Source organism: Triticum aestivum, chromosome 6B (genome assembly GCF_018294505.1).
Source record: "Triticum aestivum cultivar Chinese Spring chromosome 6B, IWGSC CS RefSeq v2.1, whole genome shotgun sequence".
In the NCBI taxonomy this organism is placed as follows: domain Eukaryota; kingdom Viridiplantae; phylum Streptophyta; class Magnoliopsida; order Poales; family Poaceae; genus Triticum; species Triticum aestivum.
The window spans coordinates 458,880,438-458,900,353 of record NC_057810.1 but is presented as its reverse complement, the minus strand read 5'-3'; the positions used below and the strand labels follow the sequence as shown (position 1 = coordinate 458,900,353).

Below are 19,916 nucleotides of genomic sequence, written 5' to 3'. Positions count from 1 at the left end.
TGAGGGGAACCTACAGTGAGTGTCAGTTTCTCGGGCCCACTGGTTAGCACGTAATGGTCAAAATGTGGACTCGGCCCTACGCGGCCCCACTCGTCAGAGTTAACGGTCAAGCCATTGACCCGACGACAACGTCCGCTGTGACCAGTTCTAAGGGTTTCAGGCAAGGGAGTGGGCAAAGTGAGCAAAAGTTAAGATTGTGGGGATGATGAGTAGAACTAAGGAACCCGGGGCATAGAAATAAAAAACCCTACGAAATAACGCATAAACTAGGATTTAAGTTTTTGTCACTCTAGCAACCCATCATCTAATAACTACTCCACAATGCATTCTCTTAGGCCCAAAAATGGTGAAGTTCGATCTAGTCGACGTTCACATAACACCACTAAGGGAATCAACAACATACATATCATCAAAATATCGTATGAATACCAAAGTCACATGATTACTTATGACAAGACTTCTCCCATGTCCTGAAAACACATGTAACTACTCACAAAACATATTCATGCTCAAGATCAGAGGGGTATTGAATAGCCTAATAGATCTGAACATATGATCTTCCACCAAATAAACCAACTAGCATCAACTACAGGATGTAATCAACACTGCTAGCAACCCACAGGCACCAATCTAAGGTTTGATACAAAGATTGAATACGAGAGATGAACTAGGGTTTGAGATGAGATGGTGTTGTTGAAGATGTTGATTGGCCCTCCGACGATGAGAGGGTTGTTGGTGATGACGACGACTTCTATTTCCCCCACCCAGAGGGAAGTGTCCTCGGCGGAATCTCCCTGCCGGAGAGCAAAGTGCTCATACCCAAGTTCCGCCTCGAGACGGCGGCACTTCATCCCGAAAGTCCTCTCTTTATTTTTTTCTAGGGCAAATGGGCTTATATACCAGAAGGTGGGCACCAGAGGCTGGCCAGGCCCCCCTACCCACCAGGGCGCGCCAGGGGGGTAGGCGCGCCCTGGTGCCTAGTGGGCACTGGGTTGCCCCCTCTGGTACTTCTTTTCTCCAATAATTTTTATATATTCCAAAATAAATCTTCGTAAAATTTCAGCTCATTTGGAGATGTGCAGAATAGGTATCTCCAACGTAGCTTTTTTAGGTCCAGAATTCCAGCTGCCGGCAATCTCCATCTTCATGTAAACCTTGCATATTAAGAGAGAAACGACATTAGAATTGCTCTACAAAGTGCTACAATGATTAAAAACACTCTAAATAACAGTAGGAAAACATGATGCAAAATGGACGTATCAGGCGGTTGTGGCCCTTCTTTCGCGGCAAGAAAGCTAATATCGGGAAAAATCGTGTTAAAATTTCAGCCCGATCGGAGTTACGAATCTCTGGATATTTAAGAAACGGTTTTCGGCTAGAAAATAGGAACGCGAAATGGAAGAGAACACAAAGAGAGAGAGAGAGAGAGAGAGAGAGAGAGAGATCCAATCTCGGATGGGCTCTCGCCCCTCCGGGTGCCATGGAGGCCAAGGACTGATATGTCTCCAATGTATCTATAATTTTTTATTGTTCCCTGCCATTATAATATCAATCTTGGGTGTTTTATATGCATTATTATGCTATTTTATATCATTTTTTGGGACTAGCATATTAACCTAGTGCATAGTGCCAGTTGCTATTTTTTTCTTATTTTTTTCTTTACATAAAATCAATACCAAATAGAACAAAACTTTTTGACGATTTTTCTTGGACCACAAGACACCCTGGAAGCCTCGGGAGGAGGCCAGAAGGGCCACGAGGTGGCGACAAGCTCATAGGGCGCGCCCTAGAGGGGCACCCTCCAAGCTTGTGGGCCCCTCGTGGCTCCTCCAGCCATAATTTTTCTTCTATAAATACCCAAATATTCCCCGGCGGATCAAAAATACTTTTCCGCCGCCGCAAGTTTCTGTCTTCGTGAGATCCCATTTGGGGACCTTTTCCGGTACTCCGCCGGAGGGGGATTCGATCATGGAGGACTTCTACATCAACCTTGCTGCCCTTCCGATGCTGTGTGAGTAGTTTACCACAAACCTACAGGTCCATAGCTAGTATCTAGATGGCCTCTTCTCTCTCTTGGATCTTCAATACAATGTTCTCCTCGATGTTCTTGGAGATCTATTCGATGTAATCTTCTTTTGCGATGTGTTTATTGAGATCCGATGAATTATGGATTTATGATTAGATTATCTATGAATATTATTTGAGTCTTCTCTGAACTCTTTTATGCATGATTAAGATAGCTTAGTAATTCTCTCCAATCGATCGATTTGGTTTGGCCTACTAGATGGTTTTTCTTGCAATGGGAGAAGTGCTTTGTGATAGGTTCAATCTTGCGGTGTCCTCTCCCGGTGACAGAAGGGACAACGAGACACGTATTGTATTGTTGCCATTAAGGATAAAAAGATGGGGTTTATATCATATTGCTTGAGCTTACCCCTCTACATCATGTCATCTTATTTAAGGCGTTATTCTGTTCTTATGAACTTAATACTCTAGATGCATGCTGGATAGCGGTCGATGTGTGGAGTAGTACTAGTAGATGCAGGCAGGAGTCGGTCTACTTGTCACGGACGTGATGCCTATATACATGATCATTGCATTGGATATCGTCATGCTCAACAGTAATTTGTTTACCCACCTTATGCTTTCTTTTAAGAGAGAAGCCTCTAGTGAAAATTATGCCCCCCAGGTCTATCTTTTAGCATATTATTTTCAGATCTATAAAATCAAAAACCCAATAATACCTTGATGCAATTTATTTACTTTTATTTTATTTCACACTTTTACTTATCTTTTATATCTATCACTATCAGATGTACACGTCCAATATTGCGTACTTGATGTGATCTTCATTTATTATCTACCTTTTCATGCTTGATGAAACAAAAAACAAGTTTTCTCCTGCTCGTGTACGAACAATGAATCATATCTCCTACCAGGGTTAGCGGTGAGCCATGATTGGAGGAAGCCTTGTCCCTCGTCTGAAGGTCGAAGTAATTGGCCACGTGAAGACCTGACTAACGTAGGATCTTCTGTCGTTTCCAATGGCAATACTAACGAATTTGACGGTTGCATCATTGAGAAATCTTGCAAAATACGGACAATTCTGGTCAGCATTACATATATTGTACATCAAGCAATAGTTATATACACAAACCTGGATCATGGTGGGACTTACCCCCTCTTCCTCCTTCAAACATTTTCCTTTTCGTCTGGTCATGGTTTACTCGACACCATCCAGCGATCCTAAAAATCGCTCTTATTGAACATGGAACCGATGTAGCAAAAGTATTCTTGCACCTTCGCGGTACTAGCAATATAGATGACTTTAAAGCCATCACCCATTATTCGGTGGACATCTTGAAGATTTAAGAGTCCATAGATCTTGGAGCAGCCTGAGGGGAATGGAGGTGTGCTAGTTAAAAAAAATGATATAAGTATTTTTTTTCCGAGACAAATGATATAAGAAACGGAAAAGGCTAGAAAACCAACTGGAAGGACACTCCTCCTCCTCACCTCCCCCGCGGCTTCGCTGCGGCCGTGCCTTCGTGAGAGACCAAGGAAACCAAAACCATCGCCCCCAGAAAAAAACATCTCGAGAAAACAAACGAAAAATCCCCAATCCATGAAGCCCACCACTGTCTCGCCTCCCGCGGCGGCGCCGGCGGCGGCGGCGCCGGCCACCGACGATCCCTCGCCATCGCACTCCGACCCCGCCTCGGCCACTTTCTCGGTCGAGCGCCGCGGCGACGCCTCCGCCTCCTGCCGATGGACCCTCCCGGACTTCCCCCGCACCCGCGCCCGCACCTTCTACAGCCGCTACTTCGAGGTCGGCGGCTTCGACTGCCGCCTTCTCCTCTACCCGCGCGGCGACACCCAGTCCCTCCCGGGATACCTATCCCTCTACCTCCAGGTCCTCGACCCCAAAACCCCATCGTCCTCCTCCTCCTCCACCACCACCACCACATCCTCCAAATGGGATTGCTTCCTCAGCTACCGCCTCTCCGTCGTCCACCCCTCCGATAACTCCAAGTCCCTAGCGCGCGATTCCTGGCACCGTTTCTCCTCTAAGAAACGTTCGCACGGCTGGTGCGACTTCGCTCCATCCGCCGCCACCTCCTTCCTCCTGCCGCCCCACGATTCCCTTGTCATTGCTGCCGACATTTCGGTGCTATCGGAGACCGCCTCCTTCTCCGAGGCCGACGGCCGTTTCACCTGGAAGGTGTTCAACTTCAGCCTGTTCCGGGAGATGATCCGCACACAAAAGATCATGAGCCCCGCATTCTTCCCTGCTGCCGCCGCTGCTGGTGGGAGTGACTGTGGACTCCGGATTAGTGTCTACCAGAGTAATGTATCTGGTGCAGAACATTTGTCGGTGTGCCTGGAGGGCAAGGAGCCAGTGGTTCAGGCAACCTCGGCGTCATCTGCGTCAGCGTTGGCGTCAACTAGTGCAGGGAGTGGCGTGCCTGATGCTGACCGTGGTTGCTGGTGTCTTTTCCGTGTTTCAATCCTTAATCAGAAGCCTGGGGGGAGCCACATTCATAGGGACTCATATGGGCGGTTTGGAGCAGACAGTGCCAGCCTTGGATGGGGGGATTACCTGAAGATGGATGATTTTTTGGCTGCCGATGGGGGTTACCTGTTTGATGGGGCTGTGGTGTTTAATGCCTCGGTGCATGTGATCAAGGAGTCTAACTCATTCACTCGTAGCTTACCGACGGTGGCGGGCATTAGTGGTGCTGGGGGTGGACGATCTGGGACTAGAAAGTCGGATGGGCACTTTGGGAAGTTTGTGTGGAGGATCGAAAACTTCACAAGATTGAAGGAGCTGCTCAAGAAGAGGAAGATCACTGGTTTGTGCATCAAGAGCAGACGATTTCAGGTCGGGAATCGTGACTGCCGCCTTATTGTTTATCCACGGGGTAAGTATTTGGAAAAATGCCTTCTCAAGATTCATCTGGTAGTTTCAACATCAACTCTATGAAGTTTGCTGACATATACTGCTAAAAACGTGATAACCAAACCTAGAATTTTTATGCCTATATGATTTGATCAGAACTGTCACCTGCTAAATGGGCTGAAGTTTCTTAACCATTTGCAACATTGAGAATCCACTAGATTTTGACCCGTTCCGAGTTGCAATTTTGCATTCAGTAAATGGAAATTCACCAGAAAATTCATGTTTGTGGTTTTATTTAGACAATATAGCTACTAGCTTGTATCACTCAATAGATTCAGTGGTGTGGCTCTGATCACCTTTTTTAGAAATTTGAATCATTGCCTATGAATGAGGCACAACCCCATTTTGTTCATTTCTTGCAATTATTGTGTCAGTTATCCCTGTTTGATATGGTCTATCACTATTTCCTCTGATTGACAGCCAACCTTGTGAATAACATGCGCTTGGATATTTGTTTTGTTAAATAGCTGTTAGCCTGTTACCTTACCTCTTCCAGAACAATATGCCATGACTCATGGAGCACTACTAAATTGATAACAAGTCCATCTGATCGCTATCGAAAAATCAACTTCCATGTTATAAAAATATCTAAATAAGGGTATACATTTTGGATGATCTGTGCAACAGCATTTTTTTAGCCCATTGTATCCTGCACAGAAGACAAAATGTGTACTAAATTAGTTGTCATTTTAGACCCTCCACACTTGTTTTTCTTTTCACAGCAGATTTGGTGCAAGTGCTTGCATCTGCAGCCTCTTGTTGGTTGACGTGCCTTGTTGGTCCACATATTATAGCATGCTCTACATCCATGTTTATTCTTTCATGGTTTTCTCTGAGGTGCCTCAACCAACAAGTAGGTTGCGGGTACAACCACTTGCCGGGAGTAATTATTTCTCATCTTGACCATCCAAGGTCCATGCTTGCATGATGTCCATCCACTGTAAACCTGTGAAAATTTCAGACTGTTCTATGCACTTCCCCCCAATAGTAGCAACCACAGTGAATTAACTTCAGCTGTTAAATCACGAGTGAGATGAATATATCTTACCTAGAGGCTACATAATGAGTTCATTTATTCTATGAGTTGATCATAAAAGAATTATAAGTATATCGAACAGCAGTAATAAAATCATTTGACATTTTGAGTGCGACCTGGGTTTACCGGTGAGTTGTTGTTAAGTTTGGAGTGTTTGTTGGTTCAGCCTCTGCATCACAATTTCTTAAACGACACTGTATACATATGTAGGTAGAATTTGAATTGCCGTTTTTTATTTACATGCCACATATTTCAATCACCTACTTATTTATCCTTCTGAATGAATTGCCATTTATTTAATTTATCTTCCACATATTTCAGCACCTTACTTATTTATCCTTGTGAACTTATGGTCTCAATGCAATCAAATCACTGCTAGTTTCCTTTCAGTTAGCTATCCGTATTGTTACTTTTTAAATTTAGGTAACTGCACTATCAGAATGTATGTATTGACTTCATCAGTTGGTTCTCTTAATGTTGCTGCAATCAGGGCAGTCTCAACCACCATGCCACCTCTCAGTGTTTCTGGAAGTGACAGATCCCCGAAATACTACCAGTGAATGGACCTGCTTTGTGAGCCATAGATTGTCTGTTGTCAATCAGAAAGGGGAGGAGAAGTCAATCATGAAAGAGTCTCAAAATCGTTACTCTAAGTCAGCGAAGGATTGGGGTTGGCGTGAATTTCTGACATTAACTAGCCTCTTCGACCAGGATGCTGGTTTTCTTGTACAGGACACTGTTGTGTTCTCTGCAGAGGTTCTCATTCTGAAGGAAACTGCAACTATGCAAGAGCTTAGTGACGAAGATTATGAAATATGCAGTTCAAGTTCTGGATATCAGATTGATACTTTACCAAAACATCCGTCATTTACGTGGAAGGTAGAAAATTTCTTGTCCTTTAAGGAGATTATGGAGACAAGAAAAATTTTCAGTAAATATTTTCAGGCTGGTGGCTGTGAGCTGCGGATAGGTAAACGAAGTTTACTTACTATTCAGTCTTGTACCGTATAGTTTCTTTTGTATTTTCATATTTTGTGCTTACATAACACAACCTGCAGGTGTATATGAGTCATTTGATACAATGTGCATATATCTGGAGAGTGATCAGTCATCTGGGGTTGATCCTGATAAGAACTTTTGGGTACATTATAAGATGGCTATACTCAACCAGAAGAACTCTTTGAAAACCGTGTGCAAAGAATCTTCAATTTGCACAAAAACATGGAACAATTCAGTTCTCCAGTTTATGAAGGTTTCAGACATTCTGGATCCTGAAGCTGGCTTTCTTGTCCGGGACACTATTGTCTTCGTTTGTGAAATCATAGACTGCTGTCCATGGTTTGACTTCTCTGATCTCGAGGTGAGGTTAGGTTTGCTCATCTTTCATTGGGCCTGTCTATTTGTGCTTCTTCTGCTAGGTTCTAGGGCGTTCTCTAAACTGCTTTGATGTGGCAGGGCATGCAAAAAGGCTGTAGTTGTAATAACCAAAAGTTCAGCTTGAATGTAGTTGTGCAGCATATGTTATATCGTGTATGAAGGTACACAAGGAGAAATAATTAAGAATGAGAAGTCCTAGGGTACTCTTATTTGACCAGGATGTAGGCCACTTCTAATTAGATCTTGATTGCAATATTTAGCATTTAATAAACTGGTCATACCAATCACTGACTAATTTTAAGCCTGGCAAATCTGCAATTTGAGTACTTCAAGGTACAGTTAAACTGTGGAATGCAATACTTAGATAACTCTGAAAATTTTATGAACTTTCAAGACTAGCGCTTTATGATTTAGCAAGTATTGTTACAGACTTGTAATTCATTAGCTGCAAGTACATGCCAACTTTAACAGTACAGCTGACAAATGTTTTTCTTAAAGCACTCCAGTTTGTTGTACATGATAAATTGTAACACTGATCAGATTACTGTTAGAGATAAGTTCGCTCTCATACGTGTATATCTTTTCATCAACTAACCCAAGAACCTTAAGTGGATATTTTGTGTGTAGTCCATTGACGATAACAAGGCTAAACATGAAAAATGTTCTTGATTTTGCTTTTATAAGTCCTAACTATGGTCTATAACAATGTATGTGTCATATCTGGTCATCTTCCATCTTGATGTCCATTTCTATCCAGTATTTTACTCAAGCAATGGGGTATTCTCTCTATATATATTTAGGTTCAGTTCAGAAATATGCTGTCTGAATTATCACTCAATGATGAGTACATGACGTTTGCCTCCTTTTTACCTCTAAAAGAAGTTATGGTAGATAGGATAACATTTATCTGTGAGAACTATGGTCATGGGTTCAAGTCCTGGAAACAGCCTCTTACAGAAATGTAGGGAAAGGCTGCGTACTATAGACCCAAAATGGTCGGACCCTTCCCTGGACCCTGCGCAAGCGGGAGCTACATGCACCAGGTTGCCCTTTTTTAACTATGGTTTGTATATAGTAATTCCCAATTAACTTATCTGGCAGGTATTTGCCTCAGATGATGACCAGGATGAGTTGTCAACAGATCCTGATGAACTTATCGAGTCTGAAGACAGTGATGATGTGAGTGGTGATGAGGAAGATATGTTCCGGAACCTCCTCTCAAGAGCTGGATTTTCACTTACATATGGAGACAACTATACTCAGCCGCAGGTTACCTTGAGAGAGAAAATTTTGATGGATGCTAGTGCGATTGCTGGATTTCTTACTGGCCTGCGTGTTTATCTGGATAACCCAGCAAAAGTGAAGCGCATGCTTCTTCCTGCCAAAGTGTCCACCAAGGGTGGTGGAAAGAAAGATTCTTCAAAGTGTGATTCAAGCTCCACAAGTCTCATAAATTTGTTGATGGGTGTTAGCGTCTTAAAGCAAGCTATAATTGATTTGCTTTTAGATATAATGGTTGAGTGCTGCCAACCTTCAGATGAAAGATCATCATATGGCTCCTCCTCCTCAAGCTCTAAAACTGCTCCTGATTCAAATGGGGCTAGCTCTCCATCAGAGCTCATTGTGGAAGGCGAACAAACAGAATGTGCATGCAGAAATCAGTATGAAACGGCTGAATCTGATACTGTTATTTTTGGGCGTAATCTTGGATTAGAAAATGCAGAGCTAAATGCAAATGAGATGCCTGTCAAGATTCTAGAACAGTCCAGTTGTCCTCCAGAGACACCTGCCATCGATCTGCCAGGGGATGAAAGTTCTGATCAAGCTTCTGGGGTATGATTTGAGGGTCCTATCATATTCAGCCTCATTTTCATATTTTATTTTACCAAGTATGCTAACCTGCTGTTTTTTTCCAGACAAAATGGCCAGACCAGTCAGAGGAACTGTTAGGACTGATTGTTAATTCATTGAAGGCACTAGACTCTGCTGTTCCACATGGATGCCCTGAACCAAGAAAGCGGGCTAAGTCTGTCCAGAAAATTGCACTCGTACTAGAGAAAGCTCCAAAGAAGCTTCAACCTGATTTCATCGCCCTTGTACCAAAGTTGGTTGATGGGTCTGAACACTCACTTGCTTCTTGTGCCCTTTTAGATCATCTTGAAAAGGCAGATGCTGAGCCATCACTGAGGTTACCGGTAAGTTTGACGCTTTGAACTAATCTTTTTTTTGGTGCCTAATTTCATTTTTGCAAAGAAACGTAACACTTCCACTTCTTGGGTGAGCAGATGTCTGAATTGCCTGAATATTATGACGCTCATGTCTCTATATTTGTGACTTAATGTCTCTATATTTGTGAAGATAGCCATCATTCATGATATAGCAGGCTAGTAATATACACAAGTGAGTCTGATATCTATTTTGATTTCTTTTTCCCATCATGTCAGGTTTTTGGTGCCTTATCCGAGTTAGAATTTGATGCTGATGTCTGGAAACGAGTATCTTTTCATGCACTTGAATTGTTGTCTGATTCAAATGATGAGCCTCTTGTAGCAGCCATTTCATATGTTCTCAAGGCGGCATCACAGTGCCAGCATATTCCTCAAGCTGTATGTTTACCATCGATAAATCTCTTGTTACTTTCTCTATACTTGTATAATCTTTTCATATTACTACTACTAAGTGCACTTACCTTTTTCCCTCCCCAAAGGTTAGAGCTGTTCGATGGAGATTAAAACGTTTGGGTGCTGATGTTCCACCGTGTGTGCTTGAGTTTTTGTCTAAAACGGTGCATAACTGGCCAGATGTAGCTGAAGCATTATTGAAGGATATTGATTCTGAGCCTGAACCTGATAACAGTTGTCTCTCCACGCCTTCTAGTACTTGTAGTAAAGATGGGCTTTCAGCTGAAGGGATGCCTTCTTGGCAAGAGCAAGCTGTACATGAAAGCAATCATCTATCAGATGTTTTTGTACTCATAGAAATGTTATCAGTACCTGGATTATTTTTGGAAGTTGCACGGGTTTTTGAAAGGGCTTTATTGCAAGGGGCCTTTGGGCTGCAGTTAGTAGCCATGGTGTTGGAAAGACGGCATTCTCACAAGTTAAGTTCAAAGTCTGGGGCTGTCGTGTATGATTTACAGAGCAAACAAGTTTTATTAGATGGGCAGTTTGAACCCTCACCCATCCAAGAAGGTGATTTCACTTCAGTCCTTGCACTTGGTGAGGTATTGTCTCTATCTACCTCAGCGAGGGTCCAAGACTTCGTGCGGATGCTTTATGCCATCATGTTTAAGATCTATGCCGAGGATCATTATAGATGCAGATTTCTGAAGGGCCTTGTTGACCGGGCAACAAATACCTCAGATAACTGCCGAGAAGTTGACATAGATATGGATGTCTTGGTATTTCTTGTTAAGGAGGAGTTTGGAATTGCTAGACCTGTTTTAAACATGATGCGTGAAGCTGCTGAAGTTGCTCAGGCCGATCGTGCTAATCTTTGGCACCAAATATGTGCTACTGAGGATGAGAATATTCGTTTGAGGGAGGAGATGGACATGGAGCAAACCAAATTTTCCAATGAAAAAGCTGCATTAGCCCAACGACTAACTGAGTCTGAGGCAACTACAGGACATCTAAGGGTATTTCTTTGTTGTGATTCAGCTGGTGACCTGCCTTTCTTGTTTGTTTCTCAGCTTAACACTTTGTTTATTTTATAATTGTTGTAGTCTGAACTAAAAGCCGAGAAGGATCGTTTTATTCGGGAGAAGAAGGAACTCTCCAGGCAGATGCGGGAGATTGAGAATCAGATGGAATGGGTGCGATCAGAGAAAGACGAGCAAATTGCAAAGCTGTCTGCTGATAGGAAGAATCTTCATGATCGTGTTAGTGAAGCAGAGACACAACTATCACAGTTTAAAGCACGGAAACGCGAAGAAATAAAGGTAAGAGTTACTGTCAAAAACCATACAATACATATTTTCCCTACAAACACACCCTTTAAGCAGTGCCATAAGTGCTAAGATTTCCTACTTTTTCCTAAAATGCATGCCTTGTTGATTAACTCACACTGGCAAAACGCTAGTAGATTTATTCATAGATATCAAGGGTGTGTTTCTTATTTCAAGATCATATGAAGCAAGTCATGTTGGTATGTTTTGGTATTACTGTTAACTAGAATTTGCCTTGTGATACCATTGGAAATTTCAGTGAGAAAGACAACATTGATGTTTTACGGTTTGCATCCATCTTGTATGCTGCAGAAAGTAACTACTGAGAAGAATACATTGGCAGAGAGGCTGAAGAATGCTGAAGCTTCAAGGAAACGATTTGATGATGAATTAAAACGACATGCAGCTGAAACACAGGCTCGTGAAGAGATTAGAAAATCACTTGAGGCTGAAGTAAGGAAGCTGACACATAAAGTTGGACAAACCGAGGGAGAAAAGAAAGAAAAAGAAGATCAAATTTCTCGCTGCGAAGCTTACATTGATGGAATGGAGTCAAAATTGCAAGTTTGCCAGGTTTGCGACCTTGCTAGTTTCAAAAATAGATAATTTCATATTCTCCAATTTTCCAGAGATATACTTTTGAGCTAAGCTATGAAATATCATTATAGTGTTCTGGTAGAAAAAAAATACACACAACGGAGTTGATTTTCCTATGATACTGTCATAAAAACAAGGCAGACGAGGATAGAATAAGTAACATGTGAAACCATTGTTGGAAAGTAATCATCTTTAAATTTAAATTGTAACCATGCATAGATAAAACTGGGTGGCCCTACTATGATACTGCCATAAAACAGAGTAGGCAAGGGTAGAATAAGTAACACGTAAAGCCATTTTTAAGGTGTAATCGTCTTGGAATTTTGAATTGTATCCATGCATAGATCAAATTGGGAGCTCTACTTTTTCCGGGGTGCCAGTTTACAATACAACAACAACAACAACAAAGCCTTTAGTCCCAAACAAGTTGGGGTAGGCTAGAGGTGAAACCCATAAGATCTCGCAACCAACTCATGGCTCTGGCACATGGATAGCAAGCTTCCACGCACCCCTGTCCATAGCTAGCTCTTTGTCGATACTCCAATCTTTCAGGTCTCTCTTAACGGACTCCTCCCATGTCAAATTCGGTCGACCCCGCCCTCTCTTGACATTCTCCGCACGCTTTAGCTGTCCGCTATGCACTGGAGCCAGTTTACAATGTTTTAAATTATTTATTTTCCGTTTCTGATAAGTTTTACCTATAGTTTGCATGTTTACAAAATTGTTGGGACCCTGATATGTGATATGAACAGATGCAGTAATAACTAGTGAGCCAAACACCAACTAAGGAAGTGTGGCATGCCGAAGTTAATGCAGCAAACTTAGGGCACCAAACCGAACACCTATATCATCACTATTTATATATTAGAAATTTTGCATCAAAACATTACTGCATGTTGTATTTACTATTGTATCTTGTTATTGCAGCAATATATTCGTACTCTGGAAACATCACTTCAAGAAGAGATGGCTCGGCATGCCCCACTGTATGGTGTCGGCGTGGAAGCTTTGTCACTGGAGGAGCTTGAGACCCTTGCAAACATCCACGAGCAGAGTCTGAGACAGATCCATACAATCAGGGAAAGGAAAGGCAACAGCCATCTCTTGAGCGTCCCTGGCTTGTTCCCCTCGTCTTCGATGGCTGTTGGGCCGCCTTCCTCATTGATCCACACGTCCTCCATAGCACCTAATGGCGTGGGTACCCATGGAAACGGGCACATGAACAATGCGGTGGACCGCTGGTTCAATCAAACCTAGCCACGAGATGCAACTGCAAGCGGAAGGCCCGAAGATGTCCATTTTGTGCATTGGTCCGATAGATCCCATTCACCAGCTGCCGAGCAATCTGGCGTGGCAGCCTTTTTTGTTCTTGCCTTTCCGTTTGGCTTCTCGCTTTGTATTCTGGAGTGGTAGTGCTGTCGGCTCGAGATGTCATGGGCGCCCGTCAAGGGGCTCCATGTGGAATAAGCTGTAATAACAGAGATCCGATGGAACTATCAGGTGCAAGTGGAAAGCTATGGAAATGGTTGATATCACCCATTGCTTGATTATTTCGAAAAGCACTGGGATTCCTTTCTCCCTTCATTTTCGTTTCAAAAAGGCGCAACATGAGTACGTGTTTCATGTTTACATCTATTGTTGTGTTGGGCCTGGTAGATACACACTGGCGCTAGAATTTTCCTTTTGCTGCATTGACATTTGAGAGAATCATACATGCAACAGAGATCAAAGATGCTGTTTTTTTAGGGGATTTTGTCTTCTTGATTAAATGGAACTTTAGAGCATCCAAACCACTTAGGGCTAATTCTTTTGTTTGATCCTCCCAGAATCTTTGACCTCTTTCCAACTTCTCTCAAAATCTTTAACCCTCATTTTGTTTTTGAAAATCCTACCTATTTAGACCCTATAACCAGCTAGAATTGTCAAATGAACGAAGGTTGAACGAAGGTTGAAGATTCTGGGAGAAGCTGGGGTCTAACTAGCTAGGATTGTCAGACGAACAAGAAGCTGGGGTCTAACTAGCTAGGATTGTCAGACGAACAAGGGTTGAAGATTCTGGGCGAAGTTGGGAGGGATTCAAAAACTTGCCTTTCTTTTCTAGTTACTGGGATGAATGCTCTAGCAGATCCCTGATAAACTGACCTCACTAGCTAATAGGAGTGACATATAAGACCCACTTGTCATTCAATCAGCAACGGTGGTCCGACGGTTTGTGGCAGCACACTGACGTGGCAGTATTGGGTGAATCGGAAGACTTGCCAGTTTTTCTTGCCCAACTCCCTTTAATAAACAAAAATTATTGAGGAAAGTGGAGCTGGTGGAGATGCTCGTTAAGAACATCTACAGCCACGATGAGCTAATTCGGCCCCTTAAACGTCTGTGGACGCGCCCATCATTAAGAACATCTACAGCCGCGATGAGCTAATTCAGCCCCTTAAACGTTCGTGGACAGGCGTGGGCGCGTCCGGGGGCACTGACCGGACACGCCTCATATTTCGTTCTTCACATCCGTATGTCTCATATCTGGCACCCTATATCCATACTATACATGCAACGTGAGCTACTTTACGTGATCAAACAACGGCGACAAAATCGGGTGCAAACGGACAACAAAATCAGCTCTAAACGGACATTAAACGAGCTTGACATCATCCAAAAGATCATCTGAGTTCGTCGCTGGGAAAGTTCTTAAACACCAACAACTAAAAACGATATAAACATAAGAGGAGGTGCGAGATCACACTTCCGCACCAAACCTTTGCCCTTTCGGTCGTCGACACAGCTGCAAGCGTCCGCGGCTGGTGGAGGATCTAGGTCGTCGGAGGAGGAGGTGGAGCTGTCGTCGTCGCTAGAGGAGGGGGAGGAGGAGGACAGGACGATCAACCCCTTCATCCGGCAGACGACCTTGTCCTGCTGTCGCTTCAGCTCAGCGAGCCGATCAGTCTTTGCCGTTGCCTCCTTCGCCTCCCGCTCCGACTGCTCTATAGCTAGCAGGAGGGCCGTTGCGTTCTTCCGGTGGAGGTGATGAGCGTGTGTCTCCGTCGTCGTGAGTGACCAATGCCAGACCCATGCGAGGAGGCATCCCGCAGCGACGGCGCACGGACCGCTCCACCGCTTCCCTCTTCCTTGCTCGCTGCCTCTCGAGGCAAGCGGCGTGCGCCTCCGATTCCGGAGTGCGCATGCGAGCCGGCGATGCAGGGACTAGCACCCACCGTTGCCTGCATGGAGGAGCGGACGACAGGGGAAGGGAACGACGTGAGGGAGGGGGGGTGCTGGCTACGCTGTCCTGCCGGAGCTGAGCTCCAGCCGGGAGGGTCCAGCTCCGGCGTCCGTGCTGCGCCAGTGTGGGAGTTACGACGATGCTGCAAATCCGGAGCTGCCCCTGGTGTTGGACCGCTCCAAGGCAATGCGGAGGGCCAACTCCTCATCGTAGTCGAGGGCGGAGCCCGGGTAGTTGCCGGAGCTCGACATTGCTCTGGATTGGATCAAAATGCGGGAGGGGAGAGGACAGGATGGAGCGAGAGAGGCGAGTGGAGTGAGCTAGGGTTCGGAGCTGGAAGTCGGATTGGAGATATAGGCCGGATATAAAAGACGTCGGACAATCTGGATATTTGAGGCTGTTTTGAGACATCTTTGATTTTTTATAACCGGTCGCTCGAAGCCTCGTCTCCTTTGCTCCCCGGTCGCCGTGGCGAATCCCGCAACAAAACCCTAGCCCAAAACCCCCACATAGGCACCCCGCAGTCCTGAACCCTCCTTTGCGGCTTTGCCTCGAGCCCCACCCCGAGCCACTATCACACTCCGTCGCGCCTTCCGCCTCGCCCCTTGCGCTCCCGTCGACCCCGGCGGCGCGGTGCCCTCGCTACACACCCCCGGCACCACCGCCCAGCTCCGCCGGTACCGCCATCGCGTTCGCCTCTCCCAGCACGCGCGCTAGCTGCTATTTACACTGAGATGGATTCTGAGGTTCTGGCGAAAGAGGTACTGAAAGATGGAGGGGGGAAGGGGGAGGAGGGGAGCAAAGACGAAGCTGCTGTTCGTGCTGAGATGAAAGAGGAAGTGGAAGGTGGAGGAAGTAAGGGGGAGGACCAGAGCAACGGCGAGGCTTCCGTTGATGCTGAGATGAATTCTGAAGTCTCAGCGAAAGTGGAAACGGAGAATGGAGGAAGCAAGGGGAAGGAGGAGAGCGAGGCCGAGGAGGAAGATGGGGAATCAGGGGAGGCTACTTCGAGTAGTGAGGAGGAGGAGGAGGAGGAGGAGGAGTCAAGTGAAGCGTCGTCGAGCAGTGATGAGGAAGAGCAGAGGGCCAATAACCATTGTGGTGTCGGTGACATGGCAGCCCTCATTGAGGAGGGCAAATTGATGGTTGGAATCAATGATGATGATGATGAGGAGGAGGAGGAGGAGGAGGAGGAAGCATCAAAGGGTCATATCAACTCCAAACATGAAGCAGAGGTATTGAGATGTATCTTGTTCATTTTTTTCATGTAGTAGTAGTTGAGTGTGAATCATTTGCTAGCGAGTTACAGTTCGTCTAATCAGCACAATTGACTTTGCAATCAAGCTCTATTAGATGATGAATATATTTTAATAGTACAAAATAGTACTCCTAATACAAGAGCTTGCAGCCATTTCAACAATTGTTTATCCAGTGTGCTAAGTACTCCAGCTAAATCAACAGTTGATTAGAAGTTTATGTTCAATTGTTTATACAGTGTGTTAACTTGTTGATTTGTTATATCTACGGTGTTGTAGAAGTTTATGCTCAATTGTTGATTTGTTGCTACAACTTGTATAATCAATTGCTAAAAACCGTAGATATAATACAAGAGTACACTTAATGGTATGATCCAGTATGTTTACAAAATAAGTTGTTAGCATGCCTATTATAATATCGATATGTCATACCTTGCAGATCCTTCCTCCAGTGCCGAAGATCGAAGTCCAGCTGGAACCACATCATAAGGCACTCCCAGTGGGAACAATTTCATCTGTAAGTCTTATGTTGAACTTGACTTTTCATCTAAAGTCTTATTCTCATTTATTTTGAACAAAAATCTATTAGCACTTCTTTTTTATTTCACATCTGGTGAACATTCAGCCAGCTACCTCCCATTTTGTGTATGTATAGATTATTTGCCTGGAAAAGCTAGAAATCTGTTGCTTTATAATATAAAGCGGGGGGAAACCCTTTTTCGGTAAAGCTAGAAATCTGTTGGACTTGTATTTGTATGCGCTATGATAATTTGACCATATCAGTAGGGTTTTGGGATTCTGGATGACAGTGTTTACATATTTCCTGCATCGCAACTATTATCTAGTACCATTTTTTAATGGAATTTTTGTATTTGCATACTTCTCCCGTATGGTGCTTGAGATTTTTATTGATAGACAGGGCTTCTCATTTAGTCATAGAGTAAATGAAATGCACATTTATATTTCCTCTTTTTAGATAATACACAGTGTATTTCCTGTGCGGTCCATATCTTGACTGTTTGCTGTCACACTAGATCATGGGTGAGAGAGTGATTGTTGAAGGGTCAGTGCAACACAATCCCCTGAATGAGGGTTCTATACTCTGGATAACTGAAAGCAGGACACCACTTGGTATTGTTGAGGAATTATTTGGACCAGTAAAAAGCCCATACTATCTCGTGCGGTATAACTCTGTGGAAGAAGTCCCTTCTGGGATTAGTGCTGGAACTGCTGTCTCTTTTGTTATGGAATTTGCAAATCATATCTTAAATGTGAAGGAGCTATACACCAAAGGCTATGATGGATCAGGAGATAATATTGAGGACCAAACAGATGATCCTGAATTCTCTGATGACGAGAAGGAGGCTGAGTACAAAAGATCATTACGGCTGGCAAAAGGGCAGACTGATAGGCAACTTGACTCTAAGAAGCGTTCTGGTGATAAGAAGAGGAAGCAGCCCAGAGATGCTGGATTCCATAAGGGTATACCTAGGACCCATGATGTAGCAACACCAGCTCACCAATCAAAACACCGTATTTATCGCTCAGATATGGCTCCTGTTGCTGATAAGTCAGGACGTTCACGTACGAGTGTACCAATAATGACACCACCAGTCACAGTGAATCCTGCTATGGCATCAGCCATTCAGTTTGCAGACCAGAAAGGTGGCTGCTTCCCTAACCCATCACAGCAGTTCTTACCACAGCAGCCAAATGTTTGGCCTTGTGGGTTTCCACCTTCTATGTACCCGAACATGGGAATTAACGGAGCTGCTCTTGCAGCTAATATTATGCAGAACATACTCAGTGGATCCAATCAATACCAGCAACATTACCAGAATCAGAATTTTGGTGGATTCTTCAATGGAATACCCATGACCCCAACACAGTTTATTCCGCAGAGCGGAATTCCTGTAAATCAAATGCCTTTTGGTGGACCACAAGTAAATCCTCCATTTGGTCCAACATCTGAACTGGGGATGGGGCAGGGGAACTTTGGTAATCTTGGGTACTTGGCCGGGGACCAAGGGCTGCCGCACCCTGGGTTGCCTAATGCTCAGGGATATGGGCGCCTACCATCATCGCATGGAGGTGGTGGTCAGCGTCCTATGCAATTCAATTCTGGGCAGTTTAATCAGGGGAGCTCGTCCTTCTCTGGAAGAAGGCCACAACAACAGGGAGGCCAGCACTCACAGGGGAGAGGTAGTGGCGGGCATCACAAATAGGATAACTGGCAGGCGTGTATTTTTCTTCGTTGCAGGAAGAGTTATACTTGAGAGCAATGTAAGTCTCCCTGTAATTGTAGTGTTTACTCACTCCTACTTCATATAATTAATCCATGCGACTATTGGTGCATGTTGCTCATTACTTCTGGAAAAGATATTTGTTAAATTACTTAAGGATGGATAGACAATGAATTAGATAGCTGGTAGTTTTGTATTTTGGTTTGCACCTCAAAGTCAAGTCAAAAACGGTTTATCGTGGGGTAATTTTCTGCTGCCGTCACGGCATTTGGAATTAAAAGGAGCAATTCAGCATGGTAACTCGCTTCTCATTTTGATTCTGTAGTCATATCATACTATAGTAGGTAGCAATTTTTGTACTTTGTGTTTATATGGAACCCGAAAGCAATAGCGTGTTTTCTTGAGGTTGAAAACTGAAACCCTCGATCTGTCCTTCGCTGAAAAAAATGGATGTGACAGTGGCGTCGAAAATGTGCTCCTTCTGTGTTGTAGGCGTTATTGCAAGAAAACATGTCTTCTAGTGTCACTAAGGTGTTTGAACTGGTAGCAAGAGTAGCAATGATGGGGTGGCGGGTTTATCACATAATGGCATCTGTTGCCACTTAAATAGGAAACCTGTCTTCCAGTATTGATCGAACCTTAATGTTTCTTATTTACCTTCTCAGGTCTTTTAAAATGCCTGCAGTTACGAAACAAATCAAGAAGCCTTTTCGGATGAATGAATCAGGAAGCTGATGGTGGTATTTTGCCGAGCCTCACATTTTGGGAAGATCTGGAGAAGTTCAGATTTGGGGAGTTAGGCTGATAAACTCGTTGTACTTTCGTTTTCGGAAAGAGGGACTTGCTGCTTGATGCGATACCTGAAAAATGTGAGAGTTGTTTCAGTTTGCATTTGCACGACAAGGAAAAACACACCTGCACGACATGTTTATGCAAGGGATTATCTCTCGATAGTTTTTAGGCCGAAATTTGGGCAGACCGCTGCGGATGTGCCCTCCCCCAACCGTCCAATCCATGAAAAATGCTCGGTCTGTTCGCTCCTTCTCCCCGCGTGAACGCTCAGTGTTGTCGCCCGCTCCCTCGAGCCCCTACCGTGGCAACCATGAGCTGGAGCCACTTCCGACGAGGCCGGGGATAACAATTTGGCGATGTGGGACCGTATTGGTTGATGCTGGAACGGGCGAGAGCATATGCTGGAACGGTCAGAGAGGGAAGCCGAAACTCGCGAGAGCAGCTGCCATGCCGTCACTGTCAAATGCTCGAACCGTAGGTTCAAAAGCT

General features: G+C 44.3%; 2 protein-coding genes across 3 annotated transcripts; both read left to right on the top strand.

Moving 5' to 3' along the window:
- The first annotated feature begins 3,545 nt into the window (after positions 1-3,545).
- On the top strand, positions 3,546-13,500 carry LOC123137458 (uncharacterized). The gene is made up of 10 exons (XM_044557224.1): positions 3,546-4,922; positions 6,487-6,966; positions 7,055-7,356; positions 8,475-9,206; positions 9,290-9,568; positions 9,818-9,979; positions 10,081-11,010; positions 11,098-11,313; positions 11,632-11,892; positions 12,844-13,500. Exons 1-10 carry the CDS (start codon positions 3,626-3,628, stop codon positions 13,171-13,173), a joined length of 4,989 nt encoding a protein of 1,662 aa, XP_044413159.1. The 5' UTR covers positions 3,546-3,625; the 3' UTR covers positions 13,174-13,500.
- A 2,063-nt stretch (positions 13,501-15,563) lies between these two features.
- LOC123137457 (H/ACA ribonucleoprotein complex non-core subunit NAF1) lies at positions 15,564-19,588 on the top strand. Of its 2 annotated transcripts, none has more exons than XM_044557223.1 (4): positions 15,564-16,371; positions 16,832-16,909; positions 17,427-18,675; positions 19,321-19,588. In XM_044557223.1, exons 1-3 carry the CDS (start codon positions 15,871-15,873, stop codon positions 18,615-18,617), a joined length of 1,770 nt encoding a protein of 589 aa, XP_044413158.1. In that variant the 5' UTR covers positions 15,564-15,870; the 3' UTR covers positions 18,618-18,675; positions 19,321-19,588. The 2 variants fall into 2 exon arrangements, with proteins under 2 accessions (XP_044413158.1, XP_044413157.1); XM_044557222.1 differs by having other exon boundaries at positions 15,569-16,371; positions 19,301-19,588.
- The last annotated feature ends 328 nt before the right edge of the window (positions 19,589-19,916 follow it).

Bases quoted from the DNA above. Each gene is read 5' to 3' on its own strand.
- LOC123137457 (XM_044557223.1), top strand. From the start codon at position 15,871: ATGGATTCTGAGGTTCTGGCGAAAGAGGTACTGAAAGATGGAGGGGGG. The intron at 16,372-16,831 runs GTATTGAGATGT...CATACCTTGCAG, and splicing joins ACTCCAAACATGAAGCAGAG to ATCCTTCCTCCAGTGCCGAA. The intron at 16,910-17,426 runs GTAAGTCTTATG...CTGTCACACTAG, and splicing joins CAGTGGGAACAATTTCATCT to ATCATGGGTGAGAGAGTGAT.
- LOC123137458 (XM_044557224.1), top strand. From the start codon at position 3,626: ATGAAGCCCACCACTGTCTCGCCTCCCGCGGCGGCGCCGGCGGCGGCG. The intron at 4,923-6,486 runs GTAAGTATTTGG...TGCTGCAATCAG, and splicing joins CCTTATTGTTTATCCACGGG to GGCAGTCTCAACCACCATGC. The intron at 11,314-11,631 runs GTAAGAGTTACT...TGTATGCTGCAG, and splicing joins GGAAACGCGAAGAAATAAAG to AAAGTAACTACTGAGAAGAA.